Below are 13,552 nucleotides of genomic sequence, written 5' to 3'. Positions count from 1 at the left end.
CTTATTGATTGACTATATTTTAATATAACATGCTGATTTCATTGAAATTGGCTAATATAAATTATTGTAATTCAGAGTCAGCTCTATGTCTGAATACCAAATGGTGGGTTAAGTATTATTTATGATCGCCATTATAAGTTTTAGATTAGTGATCAGGGGAGGAGGAAAAAAGGCAGCAAAAGAATAGAAAAAGGAGATGGGAATGAGAGCAACAAAAAGAGGTAGAAAACTGCTATTTATTTTTAGGTAATATGTCAGAATATTGCCTGGTCCTGTTTTAATGGACTTTCAGTTTTGTTTTCTTTCTGTGTGTGTGTGCTCATTTTTAACATAGGTGTTTTTTGTTTTTTGGGGTGTTTTTTTTTTGTCATAAAAAACATTTTATGTGAAATGTAGATTGGACTTTTTTTTAACATTTTTTTATTATGTTATAGTCACTTTACAATGTTGTGTCAAATTCCAGTGTAGAGCACAATTTTTCAGTTATACATGAACATGTTAACACAGGCTTTAAAGCCAAAGACTGCTTTCACAGGTGACTGGAAAGGGGTAGAAAGGAGGATTTCTGAAGGAGGCTGAGTGGGAATTGGTGATAATTTTGTGTGTGTGTGAGGGAGGTAATTAGGTATAGAGAGAGAGAGAGAGAAGGAACTGGGGGTTCAATCCAGGACCTTGTGCGTGCTAAACACTCACTCTACAACTGAACTGTATCCTCCCCCCAGAATTAGTAATAATTGATCGGAGAGTAATCAGCACAGCTTTGGAGATACTGTGAAAAATTATTCAAAAACCTAAGGAGTTTTTGAATGAGAAATGTGTAGATGTGTTCATTAAAAATATGCATGTGATAACTACCTTCTCCCTTAAATTTTTTCTTGTGATTTTAAAATGCCATTGTAAAATTACCTTTATGTAACTATGTGGATTTATAACAATTTTTTATTTAAATAGCTTTGAGGTATTGAAATGAGTCATCATCTTGATTAATTATTCATTCAAATGATACCTTGAATTAAGGAAGATGCTCCAATGATGTCCTGAATTGTTTCAGATTACAACAAATCTTGGTGACATATACCACTTTATGAATGGTACATTTTTTGGTGTTCAGCAAAAGATTTTGTTGAAAGAAAAAAGTCTCTGGGAAATAACTGTCGAATCACTTAGATACCTGACAGAAAAAGGACTCCTACAAAAAGACACCATGTTGACAGAAAGAGGACTTCTACAAAAAGACACTATTTACGGGTCTGAAGAAGAGTTCCATAGTTTTCATATTACAAAGTTGGGACGAGCTTCTTTTAAGGGTAAGAGTTCACTTAAATCTCACTACTAATCTGAGGAAATGCATTGGAAAACATAGAGATTATTCTGTAACTTTAAATTGGATTTGTAATTTCATATTAATAATATTAATCTTACAAACTGTTAGACTACTTCAACTTTAAAAAGTTGAAAAATGTTTTGAATCACAAGTAATTTAGAATACTGCAAAAGTATGTGGAAAAAAAGATGTTCATCCCTCCTTCTTGCTCCCCTCCCCGGGCCATCACACAAATCATAATATCCTACCAAGAATAATAATTTGGTGTAAATCCTTCCAGACGTTTTCTGTAAATTTCATAACAATTTGATATATATACACCTTTCCAGATATTTTTACATATACATGTATATATGTATGTATGCAGACACATATGCACACACAATATATATATGTACATGTATACACATATATATTGTGTGTGCATATGTGTCTGCATACATACATATACATATATACATACACACATACATACATGTGTGCATAATGTAAGTATCTGGGGGCAGCTTGCTTTTCTCACTTCTAAAATACCACGAGCATCTTCATATGTCAATCCCTTTAAATCTGCCTTATTTTTCTTTTAATACTTTAGTCATCCATAGTAGGGATACCATAATCTATATAACCATTCCTTTATTGATGGACATTTACACTACTTCTGATTTCTCTCAGTTGTAGACAAGGCTGCATGGGCATCTCTGTTCATGTATTTTTGGATATGTGTGGAAATACTTCTCTAGCTTAGATTCCCAAAATAGGGTAGTTGGGTCAGAAGATACGTACTTATTAAATGTTGATGGATGCTATCAAAGTGACCTCCAAAATAGTTGTGCTAAATTACATAGTAAGAGATTTTAAATACTTTTTGCTATATTTAGGTAACTCCTAAACCAGACTTTCTTTAAAATCACCTCTTTCCCCATTGGTGATTATGAAAGATGAACTATTTGTATCTTTCTTTTAGGGACTATAGATTTGGCTTATTGTGACATTCTCTACAGAGACTTGAAGAAAGGTCTTGAAGGACTTGTGCTTGAAAGCCTTCTTCATCTAATTTACCTAACAACTCCCTATGATATGGCTTCTCAGTGTAACCCTGATTGGATGATATACTTCAGGCAGGTGAGAAGATAAGATTCTGCAATGTAGGCTACCTAGTTTATTAATCATGATATGATTTTTATCAAGTGATCATTCACTTTTTTCCTCTATTAATATATATTTGAAATTGGGCCTTTAATCTTTCAGTTTTTAAAGCAGCAATATGGCAATAGCATTTTTGTTTGTTTCACTTAAATATTACTTTTCTGTTAAATATAAACATGTTCATTATCAAAAAAAAATAAAGAAAGGTACAGAAAAGGAAAAAGGGTCATCTCTGGTCCCATTCCCCCAAAGATAGTTACTCTTGTGGTTTGGTGACCACTGTGTTTTACAATGTAAAGAAAGCCATGAAAGCCATCTCTAATGATTGAGAATTTCATTCCGTGAAAGCTTTATCTGGGCCATGCATGATGAGACACCAAACCCAGTGATGTTGACATCTGAGAAGGAATATCATTCTTATGGCCAGTAGCCAGGTAGAACTGGCCCTACATGCTACAAAACCAAGGGGTAGAGCACAGTCTATTATGGTTTTACTGTGAACAAGCTAGATTCATGAACACATAGGAGGTAGAAGCAGTATGTAGCTTTTAGTTGCAGGAAATTAACTTTCTTTTTAATGCCGTATTTTTAAATAGTTACTCTAAGTTGTTGTAAGTGGTACTATACCTTTCCTTCTTCTACCCACCCAGATATCTCCCATATTAAACATGAGTACGTTCATGGAAATCATAGTCCATGCTCACAGTACTGTGCCCATGTCTTTAAGTCATTCTACTAAAATATGTTATATTTTAATAATACATCTTTTAAGCTATCAATATTTTTAAGTAAAATTTGTGTTATTTTTTCATATCTTTTATAATCATGAAAATGTGGTAGTGCAGTGAGTGCTGGATTTGGTTCAAGTGGCAGACTTTTTAAAGTTACAACTCAATTTTTGTATATATTTATTCTTTTTCTATGTAGTTTACCCAGCTCAGCCCAGCAGAACAAAATGTAGCTGCTCTGGTTGGCGTCTCTGAGAACTTTATTGGGAAGAAAGCATCAGGTCAAGCTATCAAGAAGGTACCATAATCTTTTTTCTCCCTCCTACATAAGTTCATTTAACAAAATTAATGCTATTGTATTATCTCCTTTGTTGACTTGATCTTTTGGGTCCACATTTTTTCCTTTAAATTAATGTAATTCCTATTTTACTATTTAAAACATCTGAGGGCTAGAAATTTAGGTATTTTTTAAAAACAGTGTTTATTTCTAGATGGTGTGATGGCCCTTTTTTTGTACATTTGTATTTCTAAAATAGTTGTGCACATGTAAGGCTTTTTTTGTTTGGGTTTTTTGGGTGGTAGGAAGGGAATTACGTTTATCTATTTATTTAAAAAAAAATTTTTTTTAATGGAGGTACTGGGGATTGAACCCAGGACCTTGTGCATGCTAAGCATGCACTCTACCACTGAGCTATACCCTTCCCGCCAGGTAAGGCTTTTATCATAGGAAAAGGTAAATCTTATTCATCTATTTTTCTTAGGCTACTTATAGCTTACATTATAAAAATTGTGAAATATTTGTACAATGTTTTCATGATATTGTAGAATCCTGAAATAAGTTCAATTCAAAGGAGAAAAAGTATTTTCTAGAAAAATTTTATTAAGCATGCTCAGGGATTCTAAGATACAACAAGTTTGGGATTCTTGTTTCTCTTGTTACTTTTTATTGTCCAAATACTTGAAGTACGTCAAGCATTTTGGAAGGTTGAAGTGGAGAATCCAGTACTCTTTTGTATGATATCTTATATTTTAGTGTTTTAAAGTTCAGTCACAAACATGAAGCAAGTGTTACATGCATACACTAACTTAAGAGAAGTGGAAATAATTCTTTGGCAAACATGCATTCAAATTCCTTAAGTTAATATCATTTTTCTACCTCATAATTCCCTTTTTTTCATTTTTCGTTTTTCGTTTTCTTTGGTAATCTAATCTTCGTTGAAACCTAATTATCTTACCTACAATTTTCCTTTTTTTACATTTACATAGACATTACTGATTTCATTTTGAAAAATGGAAGATGGTTGGTTACTTACATTTGAAATAAATGGCGCAACTGTCCCCTGTATTGATGTATCATAAAATTATAAATGTATAGCACTTCAGCATTCATTTTGTCAAATACTTAGTTTGGGTCTGTTACCTCAGAAATGACTATGTTGGTTAGCCTTTCAAAATGTTCAGTAAAACATTTCTTAAACCTTTTATATCAAACACTAAAATATAAAATAAAAATAAAATCATATTAATTTGCAACTCATTACCAAATAATAAACATTTATAAAATCTTATTAGAATAATGCATCTTTTTAAACTTGAATCAGAACTTATTTTTGTTACATTTTATGAAATACAGTCAATAAATGTTCAATTGAAATGAAGTATTTAAAATATAAGCATGAATTTATCTTAATTACAAATGGATTAGTTACTAGTTTGGTGTTTTAGAATAGCTTTTTTTTTTTTAATTCTACAGAACACTTAAAATCTAATTGATTTCTCCATGTTGGAAAAGACCTTTTCTTTACACATTTCTGATAAAATATCTTGCAACTGGCATAAAGCAGCTTTTCTTGCTATGAAATATACTTATATCATTGTTTTTGGCTTAGAAAATACATTCTAAGCAAAATCTACATTGATTCAATTTGTAGTTAATGATGAAGTTGTACTAAAATTGGGAAATTAAAAAGTGATTGTTCCTATCTGTTATTCAACTATCATGCTTTTTCAGCTTAATGCTTTTAAAAGAGTGATCCAGTGTCAAGATACAGAATCTGTGGTCTTACATCTTTCAATATGCCACCCTCAGTTCTCATCTCACACACTCTTTTATTATAGTAGGAAATATGATTTTATACCTACTTTTTCTCTTTCATATTCATCATTTTTTCCTCTGATTTTAAGCATGAATTAGTCAATTTCTAAGTTAACTTGATGTTAGCTATGAAATACTTTACACAAAAAATAATCACTAGACACTAAACACTATAGGCAAAAGCAGGTACACAGAATAGAAATTGTCAACTACAGGAAGCATTTTTCTTTTTGTGTTTTAACTTTGGAAACATTATTTATCATGACCATGTGGAAATCATAGAATCTGATACAGACAAGCTTATTAACATATTTAGCTAAACGAGTACGTTTGTCTAATTTATAATCACAACCACACACATGTACAGCCTGTAACTACTACAATAAATGTAAAGGTTTCCCCAACTCCTCCTCCTGTCTTCTTTTCCTAAGGCTGCCTTAACAAATCAGCACAAACTGGGTGTCCTAAAATAGCAGAAATTTATTCTGTCACAGTTTAGGAGGCCAGAAGTCTGAAATCAAGATGTTGGCAAGATTGGTTCCTTCCAGAGGCTCTGAGGAAGAAACCACCTTGCCTCTCTCTTAGCTTTTGGTGGTAGTCAGCAGTCTTTGGTGTTGCTTGGCTTGTAGGCACATCCCTTCAACATCTACCTGCATCGTCATACCACCTTCTCTGTCACTCCATGTCCTCTCCTTTTATAAATGTACCAGTCATTGAATGATGGGCCCTTAAGGGTCCCTTGTACATCCAGGATGACTTCATCTCAAGATCCTTAACTAATTACATCTGCAGGGATCCTCTTTCCAAGTAAGGCCACGTTCTGAGATACCAGGGGTTAGGACTTGAACATATATTTTTTTAGGGGACAGTTGAACTCACTACACTTCTTATAGAAGGAAGTTTAATTTAAATTGGAAACAATTTGGCTTATCTCTCTTTTTATACTTGGAAAAATTATAATTTGAACTAATCTAAAGTACATACGTTAGAACTTAGTTTTTGTGTAACTGTTGTATCCTTCCTCTCCTGTAGTACAACTTCATTCACTTTGCCTTTTGTCCAATTTGAATGTAATGTACATTTTTGGCAGATCCAGTGTATAAATTTATTTGTGTCTTTCTAGAAGGTGGACAAGAACATTGTCAACAGACTATACCTGTCTTTTGTTCTTTATACCTTGCTCAAAGAGACCAACATTTGGAGTGTATCTGAAAAATTTAATATGCCTCGAGGATATATACAAAATCTTCTCTCTGGAGCTGCTGCATTCTCCTCTTGTGTGTTGCATTTCTGTGAGGTAATTCCATTAAACAGATGATATATGCTTTGTGCATCTTCTGTTTTAACTGTTACTAAACTCAAAAACTAGTTCATATATTCTCATTGTTGACTCATTCTGTTATTAAAAAGCATTTAAAATTTATTGAAAACATGTTTGTTTTTATCCACTTATAAAAACATTGTATACATACAAATAATAAAGATACAAAAATGACAGAACTAAAACATAGAATGAACAAGTAGGAAGTACCCAGTTATCCCTACTCTTAGAACTACTATTAATAGTTTCAAGTCTTTGGCATCAACTCCTAAAATAACATTTCTCCGTTGATGTATGTCTGCATTGATGGGGTATGAGATTCTGCGTGTCTTAATCCTGAATGATAACCATGTAAAGCGTTTGATTAATGTGTTACCATATCCAGCAGCTACCCAGTGACTACCTACTACTGTGTTCCCATTTTTGCTTCCAGTGTCAGGCAACTGCTTAAGTTTCTACATTACATGTGTATTTCATAAAATAAATCAAGAAGAAAACTTAATTTTGGCCATATGCATTTGGGGTGGATTTGTTTAAGACTTTACTAAAAGAAGCTTTCAGAATTTCCTTAAATAACATAACAAAGCTTACAAGACTTTTCTACCCAGACAATTTTTTGAAGAGTTTATAATATAAGCCATTTTTGGTGCATTGAAACTTACTCTTTTTGGGTGGCACAGTAATATTTGTTTTTATACTCAAATTTTTAAAAACTTTTTTTCATTATAAATTCTAAAGTTAAAATCTACTTCATTTGCTCTATCTTAAACCTGCATATTCTGTGTATGTATTTAGCAGTTAATTCTATCACATGTGCTAATGAAGGGAGTAAATAATCCAAAACTGCTTGGCTTTGGATTGAATAATAATTATTTTAGCAAATTTATGTTTCTAAATACTTTTTACTTATGCTGATTTTTAAATTTTAGCTTATGTTCCCTAATTACATGCTAGATAATCAGTAGACAAAAATTATGGATAATAAGGAGAAACTGGCCTTTAAAATGTATTTTCTTAAGTTTTCTGTGTTTGTTCTTCATATTTAAAGATGCGTTCCCTAACATGCAATCCCCTTGTTTTGCTTAGGACTGTGAGGACGTAAGCCTTACAGAATTGTTCAAGTGAAACAGCCTACGGGTTGAACTTGAAAAACAACTAAAATTTGATGGTTGATTCTAGAGTCAATCTACCTGACAATTCTCATGAATTTATTTTCAATATTTTAAACTGTTTTGTTCTTTATAAAGTTATGAAAGTGGGATAAAATAGTACGCCAATCATGTTAGTTAATATGCTTTTAACTACAAGTAACAGAAAAACCCCATAGAAATTTAAAGAGTAAGGAAAATGATCATCTTATGTAGCAGAGAAACCAGAGCTAAGGCAGTTCGGAATTGATTGGTTCAGTAGTTCTATGCAAGGTTTTCTTTCCCTCTTTGTACGCTGCCATCCTTAGTGCATTGACTACTTTCCTAGTGGTCACAAAATGACTAGCTCATGCTATTCCATGCATCATGTACTCACAATGATACCCAGAGGTTAGAAAACGTAAAGAAAAGACAACCAAACTACTATTATAGAAAATTTCAACCATATATTAAAAAAGACAAGGTAATGTAATGAACACCCATTTATCCGCACCCTGGCTTGAAGAGTTATGGACTCACGGCTTCTGGTATTATTGTTTTGAATATTGCTGCACTGACAATCATCTTGCTCTTTGAATCCTTCCATATTTAATATTTTATCTTCAGGATAAATTTTCAGAGGTAAGAATTGTTTTCAGTCATTTAGGAAAGAAAAACTATGCATTCATTTGCTGATGTTTTGATTAAAATGAATAGAAATCTTCTTATTGACTTATTTTTCAATTTTCAATCTTTTTCCTCATCTTAAAACCATTTCATCAAATTCCTCAGTCTCTGCCATGTTTCTTTATAATAATTTTTCTTGGAGTTATTTTCACCTCTGGCTTAACCCAACTTCCAGAATTTACAGAAGGGAACATTCTTTCTGAGCCCCCTACCATGTAAACTAAATTTTGAAATAACCAGATTTAAGTTCTGCGTATCTCTTTGTGTTCTGCAGGAACTTGAGGAGTTCTGGGTTTATAGAGCCCTTTTGGTGGAACTTACTAAGAAACTGACTTACTGTGTAAAGGCAGAGCTTATCCCTCTCATGGAAGTGACTGGAGTTTTAGAGGTTAGTAGCTTCCCAGTTTTTTAACTGAGATAATTTCAACTAACTGAAAAATCAGGTTTTACTGTCATGTGAAGTCTTATCACAGGATAAGTGATGACAATAGCCTTATTGTTCATTTATCATGGGAATCTTTTTTTTTTTTGGTAATAAATTGCCGGCATGCCTTCCGAGAAATTCCTGTTAATCCAAAAGCAGTCCTGATGAAAAATCACATTGTGGGGGGAAAAAATAACAGTAGAGGTAGGGATCTCTCTCCCCAAGTATGTGTGCTACCACTCATTCTTAACATCCCTCCCTTTCTCCACTCCAGTGAAGAATTACCTTCTGTCACTGTAGACATGCTTGGTTAAGATGGTGGTGATTAGGTGGCAATGAGGGTCATTTACATTTCCTGAAAGAGTGAGAAGAAAGTATCCTCAGCTGGTTTCTTAACTTTCTGTTTTTGACCAACCCTTGATTGCAGTTTTTTCTGTTATTCAATTCTTAAATTAGAGGAATTCTGCTTGGGAAAGCAGACACACACACACACAGTACCCCTAACCCTCAGAGGTCCCCTGAGTAGATGGTGAGAACATTTTAAGGATATTGGACTAAAGTATTTGCTTGGGGATCTGAAATAATGCCCCTAGCCTAAGTGCCCTAATGGGTTTCTCATTTCTGATTGCAACACACCTCAGTTGACTTAAGCTGCACAGAAAGCTAGCTATCTTGCAGTCAAATTGAAACCACCCAAACGCATCTAAAATTCCTCAGGTTTCTGATGTGTTGCATTTTCATATTTATTATCTTCGTTTATTCCTAGCTCTTCCAAGTGAATTTTTCCCCTCAATAAGACACTTAATTATTTTTTCCTAATCCCAAATTCTGACCCTAATTATTTTTATAATACTTTTCAGAGTCGAGCAAAACAGTTATACAATGCAGGTTATAAAAGTCTAATGTACTTAGCTAATGCAAATCCTGAAGTGCTGATAAGGACAATTGATCATTTGTCAAGACGCCAGGCCAAGCAGATTGTTTCATCAGCCAAGGTAAGTGAACAAACCATTTTTTAACCTTTATGATACTTTTTTTTCCCCTTAACAGAGGCACAGGGATTCGAACCAGGACTTGGTTCATGCCAAGCATGCACTCTACCACTGAGGTATACCCCTCACGCCCCTCTTTATGGTATTTTGTAGTGTCATCACCTTATACTTCAGACATAAAAACGAAAGCATTCAACTATAGACACAAAAGTGTACACTCACAATACGTGGATAAAAATAGTGCATCTGTTATGATACAAGTCCTGCTGAAAAGAGGACAAGGACCTCCTAAAAAATAAAGACACTTTCAAGAGTTCACTGAAGTACAGGGAACTCTGGAACTCATTGAATTCTGCCTCCTCCTACCCTTTTCACAGAAGTCCTTTCCTCAGCATCCCTGACATCTGGTCTTCCCATCTTTAAACACTTTCACTGACAAGGCACTTACAACTTCAGAAATTGAGTAGTTCTATTTTTGGACTCAGTGTTACAAAGAGCATCCTAATATAATGAGGCTAAATTTTGCCTTAAAATGTCTACCATGGTGTCATAGTACTCCTCTGTGAAACTAGGCTATTCCTTTGTTCGTTTGGTAGTTTTTCACATACTTGAAAAGAGCTCTTGTTGCCTCCAAGGGTTTCTCTTTTCTGCTTCTTTCGTCTGTAGTAAATTATCTGGTTTTAGACCATTCACCATCCTGGTTACCCTTTGCTAGACATAGTCCAGTTTGTCATTAAGCTCCTGCTCCATGTGCATAAATCTATTACACCACATTTAGGATTATTTCCTTCTTGATCTCAACTGTAGTTCTTTCTTTGTGGCCTAAAATTGCTTAGTTTTCTTTTTTTTGTTAACATCTTATATACATCAGAATTAGCTACAAAGTAAACTTCCATCTTACATTTTTGAATGGTGCTCCCATTGTGTTACTGTAATTGATCTTTGCAGCAGTCCTCTGAAGTAGGCAGAGTCGGTGTTACATTCAGTCTACAGATGAGGACACTCTTTGGGCTGATAGGGATGAAGTTCTAGTTGTTTCCATTGCTGTAGCATTTGGCAGTCTCCAGCCTGTAGTAGAAGTTTAGCAAATATTTGAATAAATAAATAAATGAGATTTAAAGAAATTAAGTGATTTATCCAAGGAAACACAGCCAGTCAGTAAGTAGTAGAGTAGGACTGTGGTGTCAGACTGTATATTATTAAGGATACAAAGGGAGCTGCGGCAACAATGGCCAAAATAAATGACTATCAGTGTCGAAGTTTATTAGACAATTTCGAACACAAGCAGTTCATGGCTGATGTGGGGAATCAGTGGTGTGTCTAGGGACCCATACTTCTATCTCATCTCTCAGCCCGTACGTGGCTTCCATCTCATGGTCGTTCCCACCACCCCTTCTGCTTTCCAGCCAGCTTGACAGTAAAAATGGATACACCTTGCAGGGTTTTGAGTAGAAGAGTGAGTTAGAGGTTGCAGATAGGGGAGCAAGAATAGAAATCAGGAAACCAGCTGGGATTATATTAAGGTTAAACAGTTTTTTGCAGGAATGCCACAAAAACGATGTGTGTCCTTTGCCCATCATATCAGGAGCCATAGGATGTCACTTTATCCCATCACTGATAATGACTCTGATCATTTGGTTAAGAAAGTATCGTCTGGCAAGTTTCTTCACTGGAAAGTTATTTTTCCCTTTGTAATTAGTATTTTGGGAATGGATACTTCCTAAATGTAGATGCCCTATTCTTCATCAAGCTTTCACATAACTGCTTTAGCATCCATCAGTGATTTTTGCCTGACTCAGTTATTTCTGTGATGTTTGTCAAATGATGATTTTCTAAATCCATTATTCCTTCTACATTTATTTATTGGCATTTTACTATGAGGAAAAGCTTTTCCTTCATCATATATTTATTTATTCATATATTTATATCAGGATGAACCATGGGTTCATACTTATTCAATGAGGTACAGTCCATTATTATCGTTACTTATTTTGATACTCAAATGGCCTCAGAGTTGGCCAGCAGGAGCCCCTACAAGCTGGTTCCTTTGTCTTTTTGACTTGTCCCCATTATTCTTGGAGTGCTTTCTTGTTCTTGGGCTGTATATCAGAGTCTAATCATTAGGAACAGAAATTACACGGTAATTTGAACAGGGAAGTTTGATGTAAAGAAGTAGTAACTAGTAACAGAGGTTACTAGTTGGCTTTTAAGAGGTAAACAACACTACAAGTAATTTGATGTTAGTAAGTGATGTCTATTCTAGTAACGCTGACACGTGAGTTTTGTGTAGTTTACTTGTTCTTGCTGATGTGTGTAGTGCTTACAGGATGTGTTGGGAGATTCATTTCACATGGTCATCATTACCTCAACTACTGGAAAGCTTACCTAATTATGTTTTAGTCTCCTATATATAAAGTCACCTAATGCTCTACTTTATATCAGATTGGTAGAGAGTGGGTTTTTTCCCTCTGTGTGATTTTGGTAAGTGTTTTTATTACAAAAATGTTATAAGAGAAGTAATGCAAGTATTTCACACCAATATACACAAAACCCAGCTGCAACCAATACCAACAGTTTATTTCTGTTTTTTTAAGGAAAGGGAAAAATCATTATTCAGCAAATACTCATTGACATCTACTCTGTGTCATGTTTAGAAATACTTTTTTGTTTATTGTGCTTCTTTTGAAGTTAATTTTAAGAGATTGAATTAAACTTTTCTTTGAAACACTGATACATTTTTAAAAGAGAGCATACTAAACTTTGAGGAATAATAAAATACATATATAAAGGATAATGTTTTCAAGAACTAATTAAATTTTTGCTAAATTGTCTTAAATTTTATAGATTAAAAGTTAATTTTTATGTGGCTGAGTCTTCAATAAAACAAATCTTTGAGAGTATTAAAGCTCCCTTATTTTTAGTATACCAAATGCAGCGATCAGCTAAAATGGCTTTAACTAAATGCCTCAGCTTCATTTACTATAATCGCTTGTTCTTAAGTGGCCATTTTTCAGTCTCATTATTACTTTTAGTGTCTAGATTGCTGATATGTAAGGATTCGGTTGCTAATAGATCGTGGTAAAATGTTGGCAGTTCTCTAGCAACGTATTTTTTCCCTCATGTCTTGGTTTTGTATTGTAGATGCTGTTGCATGAAAAAGCAGAGGCCTTGCAGGAAGAAGTAGAGGAGTTACTGCGACCACCTCCTGACTTCCCTGGTGTCGAGGCCTTCCCCACTGAAAAGGCGTGAAGTCATCAGACCAGCATTTTTAAATATGAAGTATTCATTGTACATATGTTTTATTAAAGATTCTCTCTAATTTATAAATGAAAAAAATACATTTTAATTATATATTAAGACCTATGAATGATGTGTGAATATACCTCTCAACCATAATTGCATAAATAATTGCACCTTATTTCTCTGCTCAGAAATCTGGTGTCTGCCACAAAGTGAAATCCAGCTCTCTTGACACATCCCCAGCCCTTGTGGCCAGATCTTTCTTCATTATTCTCTTACCCATTTCTTTCATCAAGCCGGACTACTTGAAATCCCAGAATTCTCTGGTTTCCAAACCCTCCATTTCCTAACTGCCTTAGGCTATTCCCAGTGCATGGAAAATTATCTTTAAAATGTACTGTATACTTTGTGTCAACTAAAAATTCTCAAATACTGTCTCCTCTATGAAATTATCCCAAGTTCAACCTC

The 13,552-nt window shown here is 34.0% G+C and overlaps 1 protein-coding gene across 8 annotated transcripts in view; it reads left to right on the top strand.

Annotated features, from left to right (window-relative positions):
- HELQ (helicase, POLQ like) overlaps positions 1-13,207 on the top strand; it is a 36,468-nt gene extending 23,261 nt beyond the window's left edge. For 6 of the 8 annotated variants that reach the window (XM_072942475.1, XM_072942458.1, XM_015250735.3 and 3 more), the window contains 7 exons: positions 1,052-1,307; positions 2,289-2,446; positions 3,398-3,496; positions 6,417-6,590; positions 8,703-8,816; positions 9,713-9,847; positions 12,986-13,207. In XM_072942475.1, the coding sequence (XP_072798576.1) occupies positions 1,052-1,307; positions 2,289-2,446; positions 3,398-3,496; positions 6,417-6,590; positions 8,703-8,816; positions 9,713-9,847; positions 12,986-13,093 (1,044 nt within the window). In that variant the 3' untranslated portion in view covers positions 13,094-13,207. Of the gene's footprint in view, positions 1-1,051; positions 1,308-2,288; positions 2,447-3,397; positions 3,497-5,922; positions 6,393-6,416; positions 6,591-8,702; positions 8,817-9,712; positions 9,848-12,985 lie in introns of those variants that run through there. The other 2 variants (XR_004194404.2, XM_072942470.1) reach the window with 2 other exon arrangements.
- The last annotated feature ends 345 nt before the right edge of the window (positions 13,208-13,552 follow it).

This window comes from Vicugna pacos, chromosome 2, assembly GCF_048564905.1.
Source record: "Vicugna pacos chromosome 2, VicPac4, whole genome shotgun sequence".
In the NCBI taxonomy this organism is placed as follows: Eukaryota; Metazoa; Chordata; class Mammalia; order Artiodactyla; family Camelidae; genus Vicugna; species Vicugna pacos.
The sequence above is the reverse complement of the archived record's forward strand: the minus strand, read 5'-3'. Positions and strand labels throughout refer to the sequence as shown.